At 41.8% G+C, this 21,696-nt stretch overlaps 1 protein-coding gene and 1 long non-coding RNA gene across 2 annotated transcripts; both read right to left on the bottom strand.

Annotated features, from left to right (window-relative positions):
- Positions 1 to 127: 127 nt before the first annotated feature.
- ndrg1a (N-myc downstream regulated 1a) lies at positions 128 to 13,134 on the bottom strand. The gene is made up of 16 exons (XM_067255350.1): positions 13,042 to 13,134; positions 9,052 to 9,129; positions 8,604 to 8,639; positions 5,505 to 5,610; positions 5,053 to 5,173; positions 4,624 to 4,686; positions 4,437 to 4,497; positions 3,910 to 3,996; positions 3,706 to 3,762; positions 3,471 to 3,574; positions 3,215 to 3,277; positions 3,067 to 3,118; positions 2,647 to 2,694; positions 2,178 to 2,213; positions 1,809 to 1,860; positions 128 to 1,378 (listed from the first exon to the last, which is right to left on the bottom strand). The coding sequence occupies exons 2-16, from the start codon at positions 9,106 to 9,108 to the stop codon at positions 1,119 to 1,121; spliced, it is 1,203 nt and encodes a 400-aa protein (XP_067111451.1). The 5' UTR covers positions 9,109 to 9,129; positions 13,042 to 13,134; the 3' UTR covers positions 128 to 1,118.
- A 7,008-nt stretch (positions 13,135 to 20,142) lies between these two features.
- On the bottom strand, positions 20,143 to 20,476 carry LOC136962422 (uncharacterized). The gene is made up of 3 exons (XR_010878905.1): positions 20,409 to 20,476; positions 20,277 to 20,311; positions 20,143 to 20,202 (listed from the first exon to the last, which is right to left on the bottom strand). It is a non-coding gene; the product is annotated as an uncharacterized lncRNA (long non-coding RNA).
- Between the last annotated feature and the right edge of the window lie 1,220 nt (positions 20,477 to 21,696).

Raw genomic sequence — 21,696 nt, forward strand, 5'->3', positions numbered from 1 at the left:
ACCGTTATGCAATTTCTTTAATGCTTCTTTGTCTACAGCATTAGTCAGTTGTGCATCTTTACAAAGCTACGTTTGTATTGGTCTTCAAAGCTGATGTAGTGCAAGTACAAGAAGGATTAGACAAGTACAAGGTGGTTAAAGCTTTATGGCTAATTATCCTTCAATAAATGTGGATGCATTACTGTTACCCTCTCCAAACCACTGCTTCAAAGGAGCATGAAGTCTGCAGCGTAGGATTTGATGGCACATGTTTGTTCTGTTGTGCTTAATTGCATAAAAATAATCATAGAAATGTGTATTAAAAATTTGTTTTTGCCTGATGCTGTGATTGATTAATAAAGCAATACAACTTAACAGCTGTTTCATGCAAGTTTTTGCTTTTTTTTGGATTAGCGAAAAGCCTAGCACATGTTCTTAAGGAATTTCTACAATCATTTTGATTTGAGAGTTTGACAGGGATAAGTAACAGATGAACCAAGAACAATTTTAAATGAACTGATCTTGAATAAAAATAGTTATAGAACAAAAACAATTGTGAAAATGACAAGGATCACACTGAAACAGAGGAATGTTCTATACATGATACTTATTGATTCTGTCCCTTCGTTTCAAAGATAGAACAGCTAGTTTTAATAAAGAAAACTGCCATTTTCACCTGCCTCTCTTCCACGTCTAAAGACTCCTTCATATACACAGTAATTACACAACGAAAAGAAAGTTAATGATAAACAGTCACAGTCAGACAGAATTGATCATATATTTGAGAAAGCTGTGTCAATGAAAAGAAAAACCACAACCAGAACAGCTAGAAAAGAAGAAAAAAAATTAACAGATAAAATTGGAGATTAAAAAGACTAGCTTTTGTTTGCGCTCACACCCACAGCTTTCTCCAATATTCTCTGATACGGTGTTGCCAGCAAAATCCAAAGACGCGTGTGTGTATGTGTATATGCATGTGAGAGTGTGTGTATGTGCATATGCATGTGAGAGTGTGTGTATGTGCATATGCATGTGAGAGTGTGTGTGTGGTTAGTGGCACCGCAGCAGGACCCCCAGGGCATGGGACAGGTCACCAGGTCACAAGGTGTGGTGGTAGAGGGGTGGGGGGGGGTCACAGCCTAGCAGGACACTTCAGTGGACTTGAGAACCGCGGGCTCTGTGCTGCGGTTTCCCGAGCCGTCCATGGGCGCGTCTGTGTGGGAGCGTCCACGCTGGTTATCAGTAGTGTGGGACCGCGAGCGGTTGCCATCGTTGGTGTGAGAGCGAGACCGGTTGCCGTCACCAGTGTGAGACCTGGAGCGATTGCCTTCAAAGGAGGTGATGCTGGAACCGGAGGCGGTACGAGAACGAACCAGTCTGGTCATACTGGCGGAGGGCACTTGGAAAGGAGGAGGAAAATACCTCCATTAGTCATTCTAATTCTAAACACGTGTGGTGTGATCATATCAAAGTGCCATTCTTCTGTATCCTTGATGGTTTTGGATTATAGGTTATTAGGTGTCTTTAATAAGTCGTAATTCGGAGCATGTGGAGAGCAGTGTGCCTCAAGTGATTCGAGGGCACACACAGGTTGACACCAGAATGTTGATCAAGTCTGCAGGTGAAGGTATTAATATCACCACTAGGTGTCAGACATGCTTCCCTTCACACATAATCCGAGGATGTTTATTTCTGGGTGTTTCATGTACGATGATACACATCTCACTGATCATAATGTGTGCCTTTCATGCCTCAATTTAAACCTTGGAAGGAAGCAGAGTTCCATGTTAATTGGTAGGTTCATACTAGTGAGATAAGTGTGTACTTACTGTATCCCATGCCTTGGATGAAGTACTTGAAGGCTTCTGTCAGTTTGGCAGGCTAGAGAGAGCAATAACACAGAGAGAGTTGTCATCCAGGGTTGTTTACATTTCCACTGACAGACACAGTCCTGTTTCCCAGAATTAGTGATACTGAGTGCAAAAAACAGCAGCTGCTGATAGCAGGTGCTAGGCTGGGTATTAATACTTGCTACCCTCGTTGGCTTGTTGGCTGGCGCTAATGCTCTTAAGTGAAGCTGGGCATAGCCCCCTCCCACCACCCCGATCATTATCCCCCCCCCCCCCCCCCCCCCTCTTCCCATCTTGTCCCATCCTGCCTGAATACATAAACAAGAGTTAAGAAGGGCATTAACACACCTGGTCAATTTGGGGCATGCCTCCACAGTCAGCCATCTGCAGGGGAAAAGAGGGAAACAGAGAGTGTTATTATGCAAGTTAGTACGATAACACAAACAGCCAAACATGGTCACTCTCCATTACCCCTCATTACAACTCAACAGCCATTGTTTTACACCTTGTTCCCAACAGGCAATGCTCCATGCAGTCTTCCACTAGCCTCTTGACAGTTAGCGCCCACTAAAATGCCAGTCTCAAGACTTTAATGGCATCGTTAGTTTAGGCTGAGGGCACATATGACCCAGATAAGCAGGTTGGTCAGTGTGAACTGGGGTTGACCGGGGGGGGCCAGGGCCTGAGGGTTGAGCCTGGTGGTCTGAGTGAACCCAGCACAGGTTAATCAGTTACCCACTAGTACTGAGCTACAGGACTCTTATCAGCAGCCCAGTTATTAATAACCATTAATGAGATAGCGGTAGAGGACACTTACCTTGAGCAGTGTGGTTTTAGTCGGGTCCAGTTTGGTGTTGCACTCAACCTATGGGTGCAAAGAACAGTTCTTTGAGCAATGACTGTCAAACATTTAACTGAACAATCAAAGCATGTATTGCAATTGTAGGGCTTTAATCCTAAACTCAATATACATTTATAGACCTACTTGGGCACTGTGTTCAAACCACTGTGCTCAATATCAGATGCTTGGTACATAGTTTTATTAAAAAAAGAAAAATAACCCTTTGTCTCAAACAAGTCAGGAAAAACAGGTTAACTTTTAGATGTGTATCTAACACCGAGCGTTATCCTTGGTGAATGGAAAGATCGAACACACCATTACGCTGTGCTGTGCAGCCACACATCTTAATGATTTGAAAAAGGGTTAAGCACTAAAGAGGGTTGGGCTGGCACGTACCACAGCATCGACCGCTGGAGAGCTGTCCCCAACCACCAGAAGAGAAGGACACCTGAGGGGGCAGAAGGGGCAGTTCATTTCACACCTGGGAAATATAGCCAATTTGAATATCAAACATAAGGGGTTTTCTGATGGGTGAGAAACGTACTTGAGAGTTTTGACGGTGGAACCGCCCCCAGGGATTGGCCTCTCAATCTCTAGGTCCCTTCGGCTGTAGGAGTAAACACAGGGTTGTTGGGGGAGCTAAAACAAATCACCTAAATAAAGTAACTCTTGTCAGGATTATTAATGGATTTGGATGTGTAGTGCGAATGAAGCACTTGATTAGGCTTAACTGGGCAGAGTAGACACATAAGTTTATGTGGTCTATTGTGTGGAGAAGGGAAATACGATTGTGTATGTACCTGGTGTAAGACTTGACAAAGTGTTGCAGGTTGAACTGGTTCATGTCGGTGGTGATGTGGTGGCGGTAGGTGGCGATCAGGTCAAGGTTGTTGTGGATCTCCTCCTGTAAACGACAAACAAACAGGGATTACACTCTGTGACCTCATCGTCATAGCAACGTGCTCTCCAACCGGTGTATTACAGTAAACAGCGGTAGAAAGTCATGTGATGTGGGTTCAGCATCAGAAGGTTTACCTTTCCAAACAGGTGGGAGATGATCATGTCAGGCATGGCGTGGGCCCAGCCAGTGATCTGCAAGGACATTGGAAGACAAACATGACTTGCTAGACTGTGCTGTAAATTACAACTTGAGGCCAATGGCATTGTAGTGACCTGAGTTTACTGGTTTTGCATTTGTGGACAGGTATGTGCACAGCAGGTATGTGGTTTGGTGATTACCTTCTGTGCTGCCCAGTCCATCCAGCCCTCAGCACATGGGTTGATGTTGATGAGCAGCAGCCCCTCCACCATGGCTGGGTAGTCCAGCTACAACACAAAAAAAACATACCAATTAAACCAACGTGAAAGTTCCATAAAGTTCTTTGGCAAGGCTTTATCGGACGTTTGTCTATGGTGAAATTGTATGTCTGAGAGAAGCTTCAGACAATTATTACGTAAACGTCTAGGGTCAATGACCGTGAGGCTTAGCAAAGAGTTAAGATATCCTGAAAGTGTGCATCAGCTGTGTATCAACAAAGAGAACCCCCCACAAAGACAGCCCCCCTCCCACAGAGGCCCATGTTGCTATTGAGCTATTCTAGAACATTCCAAAGACTTTAGCTCAGCATGCTAGAGCAATAAGCAAAGCTTTTCTGCCAAAATCAGCACCAAGTGGAGGTTCTGTAATCCTTGTTTGATTGAAAAACTTAATAATTGTGAAGCATGATGGAAAAAAAAAAGAAAATCTAAGAGGATGTCAAACTCACAGCGAAGCGGGTCAGGATGTAAGCTCCAGCTCCAATGCCAATGCCAATCACACTCTTCAGCCTGTGGTCACATGACAAAGCGGAATATTTAGAGCGAATTACAGATTAGAAACGGAAACCTTCCTGAAATGTACAGAAGACAATTCTGGACAGGACCTTTTGGCAGATTTTAAGGTTGATCACTTACCCAAAATGTTTGAGGACCAAAGGCAGAGACTCAGACAGCTGGTCCATGGATGGGTACTCATACCTGAAAAAGACAAAAAAGTACATTGAGTTCTCATGTACTTCTCATGTACTTACATAAACATCCCATCTCGTCTTTTATGGTCTTACAATGTTCTTATCTATTATTGCCATTGGTTATCTATACAATTCAGGTCCGATAGGAGGTGTCCCACCAGGTTGTAGATGGTCATGAACACTGAACCATCAAAGGTATCAGATGGACTGGAGATAATCACATTGCCCTTTCTGGGAACGCCTTATCAACTCATGTCTTAAAGTAGGTTGCAACTTAACCAGGCTCTCCTATGGTGTGTGTTTGTGTCAGTAAGGGTCAAAGGTTACAGACAGCTTGGCCTCCATTCCATGCTAACCAGGAAGATGCCCTCACCCGGTGGAGAATGTGCTGGCACCCTCGTGTTGTCCAGGGGCATTGACATGGCACACAGCAAAGTGCTGCATGATCTCCAGCATATCCTCATGATTGAAGAGTGAGTCGAAACAGGTCTTGTCTGGAAAACGACAAGGGTGTAAGGGACCGGGTGTAAATTATGTGGAACAGAGGTAGTTTGAGGACTCCCCTTTGACTCTGGGGCATGATGTACAGTAGGTTCAGCAGGACTTGGCTGAGAGTCCGCTGGAAAGTTAGGATGGGGGAAATCAAATATAGAGACTGGGGTGTTCTCTCAAAGTCTAACTTGGGTGGGATCAAATTAAAATCAAACTTTATTTGTACAGCCCTTTCTATAAGCGATGCCACAAACGGCTTTGCAGAAACCCATAGATTAACACTGATAACCAGGAAGGGAAAAACTCTGAATCTTTATATATAGTGTGACTTACGGTTCAGCCCAATGTCGTGGAAGGTCAGGATGACTGGTCTGTCCCCTTTGGGCACCCCCTTCATGGTGCAGTGGATTCTTCCGTGGGGAGTCTCCACATCATGCTCCTAGAAAAACGAAACCTTGCTTAGCTGGTCCTCAGCAATGTTTCAGAGAATAATCCTTAAAAAACATAACTCTGAAAGCCACCATTCAGCTGTCAAAAAACAAGGGTGATACAATGTTTTTCCTGTAATTTTACTCTATCATGACTGCTACGGTTTTATGTATTTTCCTGAATCATTTATGAACTGTAATCCATGACACCAATTCAACTTTTTTAAATTATTATTTCAAACCTTCTCCAAGTTTCAGGTTTGCCATTTGTAACAATTCTTGGTCCCGCACCTCTCAACATATATCTGTAACATTTTTGGAATTATCTGTACAATATTCAGTGCAATAACCAGTGTAGATATAGGTAAAGTGGCAGGTTCTGCTGGATGAGGGATCATGTGGGCAGGGGAAGGTGGAGGACAGATAGTTTAAGACCATTTGTGTCTGAAGCTGGTCTCGATGCACTCAATATTGTCTGACACCAAGCCAAGAAAAAACCCTAACCGTAGCTGCATCAATACAACCATCTTTTTTTGGGGGGCCTTAAGCTGTACACCCAAGGTACTACATCAAATCTGAAGTTAAGTGTGTAAGAAGTTCCACAAAAATCCAAAATATAAATTGTAAAAAAGTTTCGCAAAAGGGCCAGACTTACAGTGACTTCAATCTCAGGGATGACCATGTCCATGTCAGAATCTTCCAGAACCATGTTTACTAGTGGTTGTTGATTGTGGCTCGCAAGTAGTGGGATAGTAGTAGTGGTACTTCTGAGATATAGATCCAATAAGTGGTAAGCCTCTGAAGGTACTTCAGTGCCTGCACTGGTCTGGGAGTGGTGTTTTATACCCATGCTGCTTACTAGTGCATAAGCCCCTGAACCTCCCGTCAGCCTTTGCAGGCTGGTCAAAACAAGCTAATTCTAGCTGAAGAGATCCTTAAATTGGATCAGCCAATGTCAGCCAGCAGGGCATTGTAAATTTCATTTGTTGAGGTTCTATGCAAGTCATGGTGGTTGGGGCATTCATGATATGACTTTCGAAGCTGTCTCACAAATATTCATGTAATATACTTTCCACTTCCTTAACATTATACTGTAAAGTGTAGATAACAAAATAACAGTAAATGCTAAATAAAATAAGTCTTTAAGGGTGTATTCGAAGACAAATGTGTTATTCGGAAGCACACGGATGCGCTGAAAACAATTATTCAAACCTACATATTCTCATGCGGCCCTAGCCTTGGAAACATGGACATCAACAGCCTCCTGAACTCAGAGTAACAATGAATATGCTTGAGCTTAAAGCCCTTTTCTAGGAAATAAATACATTCATGTGAAGTATTATCTGGATCGCATGGTATGTGCATCTGATATGCTGTGAGAACAATCAATAAAGCAGTAACACGCCAACACCGAATGTCACTACTTTGGAGCGAGAGGTTTGGATTCCCCTTCTTACCAATACAACATTAGGAAACGTGTTTTCAAAAAGGTGTTTGATGATTGGCCGAGCCATAGTGGGCAAGAATGTACAGAAAAAAATAAACTACTTCAAAAAAGCATTAAGAACCAGCTACACTAGTTGGTTACTTGGAAGTAATGAATCTATCCATTTTAAAGAAATGTTCTTAAAAATACTTAAACTATATTGTTACAATTGTTAATTGTCTTAAGATTTAAAGTACAGTAAAACTTAAATCCTTCTGATAGGAAGGAATTACATTAATGTAAAGTAGTATTGGGATCACATGGCAAGATGCATCTGGTATGCTGTGAGAGGACAGTGACTTGGCAGAAACCAATTCAAATCAGATACTCTTACAACCCAGAGTTAAGTAGATAGACAAAGCAATACCTGAACTAGAAAGTGTATGTTGGGACAACATCTGTAATAGTAGGCTGAACTGTGAAGTGCACCATGTTAAACTCAATCAATTAATTGACAGGGCAGAAACATACTGTTTTCCATCAGTTCGCCAAATGCACTGGAATAAGAATAGAAGCTTGGTACTTTAACTACTATGTAGGATAATTATATTTTTACGCAGTGCTGTAGTAACAATGTTGTACTGTTAATAATTATTTGGAAGGCCAGTGATAGAGCAGAAACCTATCAATCAGATACTCTCTAATGTAAAAGTCCTATTTGTAGTACTTCGCAGCACTATAAAATACTGTGTGGTATACAGTCATGGCAGTAACTTGTTCCCTCCACCAGGGTCCATTGCTGGAGGGCAGCGGCCGGCAAACTCATTCACAAAACCCATTTGCAAGACCTGAAGTAAACAACAAAGACTTTCTGCACTACTCCTTGTATACATACACAAATACCTTTACACATGCTGTCTCACTAGGAGAGATAACTGATGAGGGCTACGTGTTAGTGTGTGTGTGTGTGTGTGTGTGTGTGTGTGTGTGTGTGTGTGTGTGTGTGTGTGTGTGTGTGTGTGTGTGTGTGTGTATGTGCTACGTGTCTGTGTGTGTGTGCACTCCAGATGGCTGGAGGAGTTGAGGTGAGGAGCTGGTCTGTAAACTGCGTCACTAGAGGCTCTAAGTAAGACACATGGAGGGCATAAACGTTTGCCCTGGAAACCTGCGAGGACTCTAATCCTGAGATGGTAAGCTGCACAAGAGATACCCTGCTGATCTGGACAACTTCCACTCTAACACTACAGGCAGAAACCTCAGGACAGTCAACTGACTTCCAGACATGTTAGTAGACACTGTGACACAACTATTACATTGTTACACAACTTTTACACCGTTACACTGGAAATACTGCAGTACAGGTTGGATTGAATTTCATGAAGGCTCTCTCTGTTTGATTGCATGTCATGTTTGTGTGTGTGATGGCTCTGACTGCTTTAAATTGTTAATAGGGTCGGTTTGAATAACCACAAGATGGCGCTATAAATTGCATTGTACACTTTACAGTAGCCAGCTCCATCTCTTGCGAATACAGTACTGCTGTGTGTATCTACAAGAACATCGGATGCGAGAACCTACCTTCATCACCAGTTGTTGTATAGCCTCCCTTAAGCCCTGAAACAGACGGGCAGAGAAACAGGATGGAAAGTTAACCAAGGCTATAGAGATTAACTGTACTGTAAATCCGGAGGTTTCATTCTGAAATAAAATACAGTGTACATTTGACTTACAATATAAACTATACATGACTTTTTGGGATAACTGAATAAAGTATCACATCAGGAATCTGAGCTGGGCACCAACACTATGATTTTTCTTGATAAAATTGAGGTGCACTTGATTCAGTTTCACTGGTGCAGCAGAACACAGTGAGCCCAAAGTGTTCCACACTGGTAACCAGGCAAGCAGTACAATCAAATGTGACTAAAGTATACAAATAAAACATTATGACAATGATGAAACTAAATTGGACAGTGTCTGTAACTAGGAATGCTTATTTATAAATCATTCAATTCAATTCACTTACCGGCAATTCCCTGTCAACAAGCAGGGGCTTGGACTCAACAACTTGGATATCATCCATTTCTCTATTAGTTGAGAAAGCCTGGAGAGTTAAAACGAAAATATTAATGTTGTACATTACACTGTGACAGCTGGAAAATATCTCCATTCGACCAACCAATTGCAAACAGTGTCAGTTTTAGTAGATAGACACATTTCTCTGCTCACTGCGATCACAAACTTGGATTTAAATCAGCTTCCTCTCCTCCATAACTGCAGCAAAATATGCATTTGTAAGTGTTTTCTACAGAAAACGTGTATATTGTCTTTCTGGCCACAAAAGCTTACAATGCAAAAGGTTGCAAAGGGGTTTTGAGTTTGTTCATGAGCCATGTTGGACATACAACACTGTGAACCAGGCTTTATACAAGTAAACACAGACAAGAACATCTCATCTACTTGGCATTTCTACAGTGAGAAATGAAATCACAACACTCCACATGCTGGGGATCATGATGCTGTTTTGGACCCAAATGTGAGCTTGGTTGTGCATGCAAATCAAATCACATCATCAACAGATCCTTTGTCTGCCGCCAAAGTTGTTAAAGGGTAAGGGTCAGGCTCCTCCTCTGTGATGGGGCTTTGTGGCCAGTGCACACAGAAAATGACTGCCATTAACAAGAGATTTTCACCCTCCTCCTAGATGTTTATCTCTCTGTATCTACTAGAATGCTGGTGTGGGTCTCTAAATCAGAGAAGTTAACGAGTGATAAAAAATACATCTTAGTTGATCGGCATACAAGCTTCAGGGAGAAGTGGAGGGAGGTCAGCTTCAAAGAAAATATAATAGAAAGGCCAGGTCATCTGAGCCCCATTCCAGAAGGTGTGCCGAGGATGAGAACAGAGGCCAGAGCCTGCTCTGCTGCTCACAATAGCACAGAGGAAGAGGAGGAGGAAGCGGAGGAGTACCAAACAAATGCTTCATTTTTCTCTTTGAGGCACCAGAACCATGGCTCCCTGGAGACTCTTTGTTTTGGATGAGTCAGGGTCAAACCCCCCACTGAAATTCCCCCCAGGAATTTGTGAGGGAAGTTCTGAAACTATTTGAACCATTTGGATCCAGGTCATTTTACTGAATTTAAAAGGTTCTTAATATTTGTAGACAAACATGTTCTGACAAATGCCTGAACAAAAAAGTTCAGACATTCTAAGCCCAAACCAGTTTTCAGGTGGCCACCTGTTGGCTGGCTTGAGTCTGCTGAGCAAACTAGCATCTACGCTAACTAGGTCAGCAACTGTTTACATGATGACACTTGACCTTTGACCTTGCTAATCTTTAACCTGGCGCAGCATGTAAAAAGCTTCCCAGGATGTCGGTAATGCTTCCCTAGGAGATCCAAGTGGGAATAGCACATGCTATGACTGAAGACATTTGACCTGACCTCAGTTGTCACCCCCAGTCCCACAGAAGAAGAGAAAAGTGTGTGTGTACAGCATCAGAGAAGAAGAAGGGGGGTGGGGGGGCAAGTGCATCTGGTTCTTCTCAGGCTTGCTAATTCAATGATCATTAACATAATTCCAGAAGGAAATGTTCTGTGGTCTGCCATGTGTCAAACATAGTCCTAGGTCTGTAAAACCTGCCTGTACCAGCTTTTCTTGGCTAAACAGTAATACTGTATTTATTTAAGGCTTGTGAAAAGTTTATTGAGATCCATCGAGTTGAATAACAGTATAGAATATAGATCCAGCACATAGTATTACAGATAGTACAAGAGAGTGCAGAGTAGTGTACACCAGACTAAGGTCATATTGCTGAGTCGTATAGGTCCAGTCTGCCTGGAGTTTCCAGATAAGCAGGATTTGCACATTCAGTACTCCAAAATCTCAATTAACTCCACTGCAAAAAGATCAACTCAGTTAAAGAATTGAATGGGATTTCAAATACTACAGACTGCCTACCAAGTGAAAGCACTGCATTGCAATACAGTTCAGTTGCTGTAGCCTAGTCTGTGTAATATGAACATGAATACAGATACTATCATGATGTTCTAGATGTATATCTAGATCTGACAGATTTAACATCAGGTTATTGAGTCCTGTCCATCTTGGATACCATTCAAACAAGTGCAATGATGTCAATAAGACAGGAAGTCAATAAGAAAAGCTGAATGTAGAACCAACCAATCAACTTCTAATCTTATATTTTATCTTGCATTTTTCTAGAACTGACTGTTCACACAAAACACAAAATTATTTAAGGAAGCCTTGCAGAAGTGAAACTATCATGTACTCCAGAAACAGGAAATATTGAGGGTGGGGGGAAATAAAGAATCTATTTGAAACTGTAATCCATGTACACTATAAAGCTTGATAAATTTACTAAAATAGTTTGATAAAACGAATTGCCTCAAGCCATTTGAGTTGAAGAAATGGATAAATTGAGTCAACAACACCAAAATATACAAGTTATTCAACTAAAATGGGCTCTAGGCAATTAATTTGATCAAACTTTTGGAGTTAATTTGTCAGGTTTTACAGTGTATTGCATGAGGGTGGTGGTCAGAAACAACTAGACAAATTCATGTTTTACAGTCACATACAGTGTATTGTGTTTATAATGTGCATGTTGGGTAAAGCGATATTGGGTGCTAATTTTATTCAAAGTTACTGTATTCGGTTACTGTCGTTAGTGATCAGATCATCATTGTATCTCATAGATCATAAAAAAACGTGTTCTCATGCTAAGCTTTATAGGAAAAGGTAAGCTGTAATAGCATGTTGAAGTCATGTCAAAATTAGCATGTGTATTAGCCGTCTCAGCTTAGCAGGAAACTGCAAAAACATTGCACACGCCTCCTCGGTAAACAATGCATGTTGTGTTTCTAAGTCAATTTTGTAAGATCTGTGTAACCAAGGGATCAACATGAAAAAGCCGCTTCTTCCTTTTCTGTCTCGCCTAGTTTATGAGAGAACCCCTTACATAGAGATTACATGTGGGACATCCCAGTCTGCATTTCATAAGGGGTTTGAAATAAGGCCACCCTCCCCTTTGCCTTCATATAGGTTTAACCCAGCAAACCAAGAGAGGCGTCCATCTGTAGAAACAATGATTGCTTCCCTAATCTTTTGGAAACTCTGTTTAATCTGTCAAATCTGTCCAGTTCTGAAATATCAGCAGCAGGCCAGCAAACTAAGCCCACACAGACCTACATTTTGAGATTGTAAAAGATATCAAAATGTAGGTACAAAAGCAGACACTGATCCCGGGGATGTCTAAGTGGTCTGGGGTGTGGTGGTCTAGCCCAGGGCTGGCGTCCACAGAAACAGTGTGGGATGAAAGCCTTATAGAGGTCATGGCTCAAATTGATTTGAGGAGGCTAAAATGTTAGAAAATGGAGGCCAACCCTATTTATTCATTTATTTATTTATTTTGTGGTTACAAAAAGTATAAATGTTGGCAACAAAGCATCTAATGATGGCTAGAAACAATACAAAGCAAAAAAATACAAAATGGGTGAACAAGTAGACAAGCTTTAAATAGTTTAGGCCAAATGTCACATACTATAAGTGTGTTTACAGGCCAAAGTAAGTTGGCTCAACGCCATGGATGCTCAGAACGTGGTGCACAGTATTGTAGGACATATTTTGGTCTTTTAATCCTGAAATCCACAGTTTGTCCACAACCTAAATATACATTTCCATAGGTGAACAATCGAGAGCTTCATAAAAGTACAGCTACTGAGAACGCGTCTTCATAGTTAAGCAAAAGTCCAGATGTGCTTTTCAGATGGTTCAAAACAAACCATCTTCCTGTTTGGGTCGTGGTTTATCACGTGCTAACTGATCCGTGCATGCCGTTTCTATGTTAACTCTATGTAACGCACACACACGCTTCAAATATATAAATTGCATTGACAATGAACAAGGTAAACGTGCAAATATAATTATCAAAAGACATTGGTCAAACCAAACTAAATAAAAACTAGGAATTAGGAGAATGTCTGAAACCACTTGCCTGTAAAGATGTATTGTCTCCTCGAATTGTCAAACTAAGTCCTTCAAAACTTTTTAAGTGGTAAAGAGTCTCACAAAGGTCTGGTTATTTACTACGTGCAGCAAAATGGGGATGTGTCAGGGAAATTTATAAAGCCCGAGGGCAGCCCATCCCACTTTTCCTTCAGCTCTGGCTATTGGATGTCTCTAGGTTTGGTACTACAGTTTATTGTGTCCAGCGGTTGCGTGAGGCAGCTGATGACACAGTAACTGGAACTTTTTGAATGACAAATGAATAGGTCGACCATGTGTTTGAAGCCGAGAAGTAGGCCTATGTAATTTTTTACTTTTCGATTTAAACATTTTAATGAATTTTGGTCTCGAAGACAAAATATTAGGCAAGTAGTTCGCATCCGTGATCATTTAGTTCAGTGTTAAAGGTAAACGGTGATTTGCAACAATGGGGTCCACTTATAACAGACAGTGGCTGGGTGTGTACCGGAATTTTGGCAACTCATATTTCGAATGGGAGTGTGCCTAACGTTTCCACACAGTCCTTGCTCAGGGAAAAGGGAGTCACTGTGGTATTTTCACCTCCTCTTCGTGACAAATTCACTGTAGCTCTAACCTAGCTGCAGCAGTTAAATCTGAAGCTAGAGGTAGGAATGTAGCCACACTAGCAACCTTTCTTCACATTCACCAATTTTTTAAGTTTGTACTAAGGGAGGCCCATCCCTTTTTGTCTGAATATTGTTATAGTTTATTTGGCTGGAGAAACGGTAGAAAGTAAGCAATACACTCAATACTACAAATGCCATTGTTAAAGAAGTATTGTCATGAATCCAATAAATTGTAGTATTAAAGCAACTAATGTTGCTGTGGAAATACAATGTCCCCACTGTGGTCATGTAACGTGAACCCTTCAACAGGAACACACCAACAATGGACCCATTGGAGTGAAACATAAGCATTATGCTAATCTTACACAGTCCCTAACAACACAGAACCACAAAGTGTATGATTTGCGGTGTCTCAAGATAACAATAAGACTACTCTGAAGTGGCAAAAGGGATGCACCAAATATCATCTGATATGATTCAAACGTGGAAAGTTGTTTCATAGACAGAGCTAGTCGCAAGTTGGTTTTATTGGGGTCAAGTTGAGTGGGCTATCTGGTTCAACAAGTGCCTCAAAACTTGATAAGAGTTGTGGACTTTCACCTGTCTGATTACAATGTTTGCAGGGGAGGTTAGAAATATCTCTCCTAATGCTTGCTTCCAAGTATGCTTCAGGCCCCCCAGGCTTCTCCTCTCTGCCTACACATGATCTATTCTACTGAAACTCCCATCCTCATCTTCTTCCCTAAGTTCATTTCTCATGGATCATTGGACACAGTTTAAACACATCTGTGACCACAATCTCTGAATAACTACTGCCTCAATGTGATGTAAAATAGCTGGTCTTTCTGGACTGGAAGCCTGATACGCATTTTATAACAAGTAGAATACTTTGTATGCAGATTATGGCACGATTTACTGGACATGCTTTTTGATGTCTGAATGGATCACTGCCCCTCCTAACAACTGACCTGCCTCAGGGCAAGCATAACTTGTCCCTGTGTCATCTGAAAATCTGTTGTGACTGGCTGAGTCCTGCCTATAGCATGTAGTTGTAGTGTGCAGTTAAAGAATGACGAGAGCTTCTGAGTCAGACATTTGTGACACTGTAGTTAAACTACAGGATGCATGTTAAAAACCTGCTACACACTTTACTTGCCGTTTGTGACAGGATAAACTGGAGAGTGTGGTGTAAAGGGATCAAATGTTGGATTATGTACGCAAGGCCTATTTATGAGATGTCAGTGTTTATTATTGACATAAAATCAACTTTGATGACTTTATTTGATCAATAGACAGTTTTTTAAATAAAATCAAACCTAATTATAATATTTTTTTCCAATACACAATTAGTTAGTTCAAAAGATTTCAGTCTTGAACAATCTCAAGATGACCAGGCATCCAGGTTTTTCCTTAAGACTTGTGACTGCACAATCATTAACAGTCCACTTTTCAGGACAATGTTTGTTTGGTCTAGGAGGGCACAGATGTCAAAGTTCAAACTAACATTGACCTAACATTGACACTAGCGTATCATCTACAGAAATCTTGGAAATCTTGAACCTAATGGCAGCAAACAGATCTCCTAAAATCAATGGTAAAAAATAGCTCCAGTTTTTCTCTTAATTTGTTATATTGATTTGATGCAGAAGCAAAACATGCCACTTAATTAGAAACGAAATATACATTTTGGAGATTCCCTTTTGCATGTCCGATGTTATTGAAAGACATTGTCGACAGACAACAACAAAAAGTTAGTAGCAGCCAGCTACTAGGGTAGGGTTAAAGGGATGGGTCCTGTGACGTCAGAGAATGGACTGAAATAACACACCATGCTGTGTCACAGGTGGGGGGGGGGTGCTGTTTTAGCCAGTACCCTGCAACAGGAAGATGAGTTTATGCATTTTGGGAAAACAAAACTGTATATATAAACACTGGACACAGCTGGGGCACTCTGCTACACAGTGGGGGGAGGGATGGGTTGGGGGGATGGACGTCAGGAGAAAGGGAAAGGCAAGGATAGATGTGAAACACCTGGGGGGAGTCACTAAGAACGAGCATGTGTGGGTCGGGTGGGAGTTAGGGTAACTGCAGTGGGACAGTTGGTGCAGCAGTGGGGTGTGTGTGTGTGTGTGGGGGGGGGGGGGGTACCGGAGGTTTGCATAAAAGAGCTAACGGGGGTTGAGGAGGATAAACTGCATGCCATCTATACTGGGGCCACACTAGTTCAATTGAGGGGGACTGGTGACATAGAAAAGGAGGGGGGTTAAAGAAAGAGAGAGAGGGAGAGAGAGAGATGGAGAGAGAGAGAGAGCAGGAAAGAGAGAGAGAGTGTGATGAAGGGATGATAAGTTATCTGGAGCACTGCATTCCTTGTTTTCCTTCTGACCCTATGACCTCAATACAATTCTTTAACTTAAGTCACATGAACTTAGGTGACTTTTATCCATTCATTTAAACCTATTTTAGATTAGGGGTAAAGTGCATGTTGTTCAATGGTTATAACATTGCACTTAATGGTGACTGGTGTTAATAATTGGCTTAGAGAAAACGAGTTAGACTTCTTTGCATGAATATCGAGAGTAGGCAGTAAATGATTTCAAAATCTTCAAGTCATAGGATCGCCTGGAAAAGTTCCCCTTCGCAGCTCTGTACCTCTTATGACAAAGTGACGGCTCTTCTAGATGTAGCGTAATTGGTTGTCGACACATCGATCGCATTCCTATAAGGGCATTCATGCCTTTATGTTGTTTATAGAGTACCAAGAACGATGCTGCCTAATTGTACACGTGGAATACACTGTTTCCATGACATTCTACATCTCTCCGGTTTCTTGGCTACCATACATAGTACACATATTAAATGTAAAATATTTATTTTATGATCATTGTTGAAATCCATGCCACGCACTTTGTTCCTCTGTGCAAATGGGCACTGACATAATGGATACGGCTTATTCTGATCACTGAAAAAAACAAAACATTTACAGTACAACGAGATCTATTGTGGGAGTTATATGACTTGTAAGGTGGTGCCGAGACGTGAAAGACGTGCGCAACGTGACTCCGGTGGATATTATTGGGCGGGGCCACAGTCAGTGCGCGGGTTGTTTATCCTTTCCATGAATCTTAATACAATGCTTCTTGGGTAATCTAATTAAATTTCTTGTCCATCATTTATGGTGTGTGGAGGTCATCCTTTCAAAGTTATGTATGTAGCAACACGCGGTCATATCTTTGTCCTTTTTTTATATACTTATATGGGTCTATAATTTACAATTAGCCTATGCATGTTATCTCAACAACAGCATCAACACACTCTCCTGTAATATTATTATTTATAACATAGAATAGTGTCTGAAATTCTGTAAATGTAGAAGGACAGCACATATATGGCCACTTTTAAACAAACTTAACCATGCAAGCTGTTTCTATAGATATTGCATCAGTAGGCCTCTAGCCAAATGAGTTTGAGTGTGGAATTTTGAGTTGGCCTATTAGTAGGTCAACTTGCTACTTTTAATGCTTGTAGCCAATTTACTCTCATAAAGAGAGCTAAACGAACCACAAACCTGCAAGTAATCCTCGGACAAACAATGAAGACTAAAGAATGCTGTTCAATCACTAGAAAATAACAACGACCAGGTTCCTAAATGGAGAGGGGAGATCGTGTTCTGTCCCACTTTGCCCTTTCTCCCTCCCCGTGTAACTCATGACTCATTTCTCGTAATGATTGCCAGAAAGGCTGTGTGTGCGTTATCTTGGTTGATCAATCAGCATAGGGTAGGTGAAAGAGGGAGCAAAATTTGAAAACGGAGAGAAGGAGAGGAAAAGGGGGAATTCGGTTGAGAATTGAGGAGAGGGGACAGAGAGAAAGAAGAGAGGTTGGAGGACGCAGTTGTAATACGTTGTCCATTGGTAATGCCATGTAATTGACGTGGGCTTGGCTCCCGCTGACCCAGTCAACACTTCATCTGCCCAGTCTGACCACACAGCCAGTCAGCCATGGTGTGACGCAATTGTCTTGTGATACAGGGGTGACGAAGTGTTGCTGCTATATCTTTCGATTAATGACAGGAATCTGTGTGTGTGTATCTGCCTGTGTATCTGTATGAATAGGATTTTAGGACAGCGAGTTTCCGACGGTTATCTCAAGAACCGGGCACTCTGCAAAATTCATATTTCGCATGTGTCCTTTTTATAATCCAACAGAGTGCGGTGCAAAGATTGACCTTGTTTGGATAAGCATGTTCGACATGAAATATTTCGACGAAAATAATTCCATAAATGTCTGTGTCACCGACATAATCGCTGGCATGGTGCCCTACATAGTTAAAGTAATCGGTATGGCCTAGGCCTATTTGTGTGTTTCACTGACGTAAGCATCGACTGCATCACGGGAAATGTTTTCAACAGTTTTCCACAATTAAATGAATTGAACAGTTTATAAAATCTTCACATCCAAGATAAAAGAGCTATAAATCCCAAACTGAATGCTAGGGCTGGGGCATATGCAACATTGACTGACACGCCCCACACGGCAGAAACAAGCTTCACGGTTTGTCTACTTTACAATGTGTGTCAAGATCATTATAACCCACAGGTGTATACTGTGTGTAAACATGTGCATGTAAAAAAACTTTATTTTCCAACTTTCTAGAGGGGGGGGGGGCACCCTGTGGTGTTTGTTTTGCTATACACTTTGCCCTCGACCTTTGCATCCTCTAGCTCGGACGTGATCGTGAACATCCACTAACCGAGATCTCACCACAAACCCGAAGTACAAAACATGGAACATCTGTGTGTAGGCCTACATAGGCTATTCCATTTAAATTAATATATTGATTAAATGAAATACAAAGATAAATTGCAGCTGAGCAAAAAAAACAAACACAGATAAGAGGTTTTGTTAAAGCGGAGGAACAGACTCAAAATCCTAATTCTAAATTGGGAGAAATGTAGTGGGTTCAAGGCTATTTACATTTACATTTAGTCATTTAGCAGACGCTCTTGTCCAGAGCGACTTACAGTAAGTACAGGGACATTCTCCCCGAGGCAAGTAGGGTGAAGTGCCTTGCCCAAGGACACAACGTCATCTGGCACGGCCGGGAATCGAACTGGCAACCTTCTGATTACAAGCCCGCTTCCCTAACCGCTCAGCCACCTGACTCCCTATCGTTGTCCTTTCTGTTCAGATGCCATTGGATAGATGTGGTCTTGAGTTCAGGTAGCCTGAGTGCCCCGCAGGAGCACCACGTATACCTTGTGTGGAGACAATTTTAGAAAATGAAATCCGAGCTACTACCTGTTTGCTTACCTTTAGCTTGGTCAGTAAACCTGAAATTATGTCATCGTTCTGGATGGGGGCGTTTATACCCTTTGAATCCGACATAAGGACTATGACAAATACTGAACATTTAACGTTTGCCAAAATCATTTAATCACGATAAAAATGCAATACAAAATAAACCTAACATTAAAAACAGTGCTCAATAAAAAGTTGATGATCTTCACAAACGTAAATGTTGAACATCATAATCATATTCAGAGGCAGGATATTGCGCACAACGGATATGTGTGCCAATCATGAAATGTGGAGAAAGGGATGATTTAGTGTACTCAGCCATAGATCTAATATTGGGCTCAACACACACCCTCGTGGTGGGCCTCGCACTGTAAGCATGGAAACCACGGTCTATGTCGCCTCCTGTTGTATAGATGCAGTAACTATCAGCAGCGCGGGGAACACAGTGCGTCTGAACAGGTGGGCAGTCCCAGCTCAACCTCCTCTTCATTCCAACTGCTCTCTCTTCTAACCACGGGAGCTGCTCTGCCCTGACGGATGCGCTGCACACAGACGGTGGAGCGTGTCTAGGGCCAAGGTGGGTAGGACAGTTTCTCCTCAGCAGTGATTCGATGGAGAAAGAACTGCTGAACTTCATCTCGTGTTTCTTTTGAGCGTGGTGGGCTGCAGGGGTCGGCGAGTCCGTAACGCAGAGTTCGACTGGTCTGTTCTCAATTTTCACTGTGGAAGACAACACGGGGGATAGTTCAAGTATGCCTTTGAAGTGGCGTCGTACCATCTTCTCCGTAATTCGACTTTCGTCGACTTTCCAGTAGTTTTTCTTGGCAAGTGGCATGTCTGTGCGCATTGGAACCTGAAATAAATTTCACAAACATTAACAATTTTGCTCATAATCGTGAGGAGGAGCAGATACGAGGGTAGATAGATGGTCTACTTCAATATAAGGTAAACGCCTCAACATACCTTAATAAAACAGCTGTTGGTTGATAAGCAGACTCGGATGTTGTTCTCAAGTCCCTTTCTGTCTCCCGATACAATTAATTGAATCTTCTGCATCATCTGGAGAAAACAAAAACATTAGGCTGAATTGTAGACTGCTTAAACTTACAAAGATTTACCGATAAGTCATGTAGGCTTCTAAATATTTACCTCAGTAAATGTGAGCATCCTGTCAGGAGAGTCTTGGAGGACTTGTGTGATCAGGGCCAGATAGGTCGTTCCCTTCTGGTATCTTCTTCGATGAACTGCGCCGCTCGGGGGAACTTGGTGAGTTTGATAAGTTCCAAAGTTCTCAGCCATGTTAAATCTCGGTTGTTGCAGAGTTAAGTATAGTCACCTTGAGCACTGATGTATCAACCTTCCTCCGTGGATCTGTAATGATGTAGTCTCAGACCTCTATAAATGTACTGCAGGAACAATATAGGCTAGCAGTAAGTGTGCATTCCAAGTTAACGATTTCCTTTCATACCTGGACAAGGTGGTAAACGTCTGGGGCGGGGCTCTGAAAACATGTCAAGTTGCAGCTAGGCCCCTTTGCATGCTCCGTTCTGAGTGTCCAGTCCCCCCCCCCCCCCCCCTACGGATTTCTATGAACCTGAACCATTTGTAAATTAAACTCAGTCTTAATCGAGGGGCATGGATTTTAACTAATCTATTCTTTTGTCCAAGAGGCCCCTCACATACCAAACGTTGTCACCCCATTTATCATTATTGTTTTAGGAAAATATGCGTCACTAAAGAAGTTAAAGCTATCCGTTATCACCAAGGGATGCAGTTATTTTAAGGCCCGTTTAAAGCACCCAATAGACTACAACAGCTGGTCTACCAACACGTTCAAATGTTAAATGAGCTTAGGCTATATCAACCCTGGTCCTCAAGTACCCCCTGTCCTGCATGTTTTAGATGTTTCCCTCTTCCAACACACCTGATTCAAATGAATGGGTTGTTATCCGGCTCAGGAGAAGCCTGTTAACGACCATTCATTTGAATCAGGTGTGTTGGAACAGGGAAATATCTCAAACATGCAGGAGAGGGGGTACTTGAGGACCAGGGTTGAGAACCACTGGGCTAGGTACAAAGGTACAAACATAGCATAGGCCTTCGGGCGTGACTTAATATTTTCTTAATTGTTTGTATGGTATGTGTAGGCCTAAACACGTAGCCTAAATTTTAAACCGGTCAAGCCTCGTTTAGTGATTTCCAGTTATTCTTAGATAACATATCCTATTCAAGACAATATATTTTCCCCATTCTTATATTTGGCAGTTTTGAGAAATGTATCATCGAATCGTCGTCGACTATGTAGCCTACTCCGATAGAAGTGTAGGCTACTCGTAGTTTGGGTGTGCAGGACACGGTCATGGTTCTGAGTTAACAGTTCTACACATTTAGCAGGCTGGATGTAAATTATGCAGTTGACCTCTCCTGATTACCAGGACAATAGAAGGGACTAATGAGGCGAAAATCTCTGGAATGTGGGAGGCCCAGGAAAGTAGCTCAACCAAAAAAAAACTAGGCCTAACAAGTTTTTTTAAAAAGATGAGCAGAAGCCCACATTCCAATGATCATCACCTAATTTCTTCTCTCCAATTAGGTTAATTGATGTGCACACCTGGACAAAGGGAACACTTAACATTGCCCTGCCTCACATTTAGTTGTGAATATTTGAACATTAACATTTCTTTTTGTATGTCAATAAAAAGCATGTCAGACAAAACAGTGAATCAAGTAAAAAAAAAAAAACCTTGTATGCTTGC

Source organism: Osmerus mordax, chromosome 18 (assembly GCF_038355195.1).
Source record: "Osmerus mordax isolate fOsmMor3 chromosome 18, fOsmMor3.pri, whole genome shotgun sequence".
In the NCBI taxonomy this organism is placed as follows: domain Eukaryota; kingdom Metazoa; phylum Chordata; class Actinopteri; order Osmeriformes; family Osmeridae; genus Osmerus; species Osmerus mordax.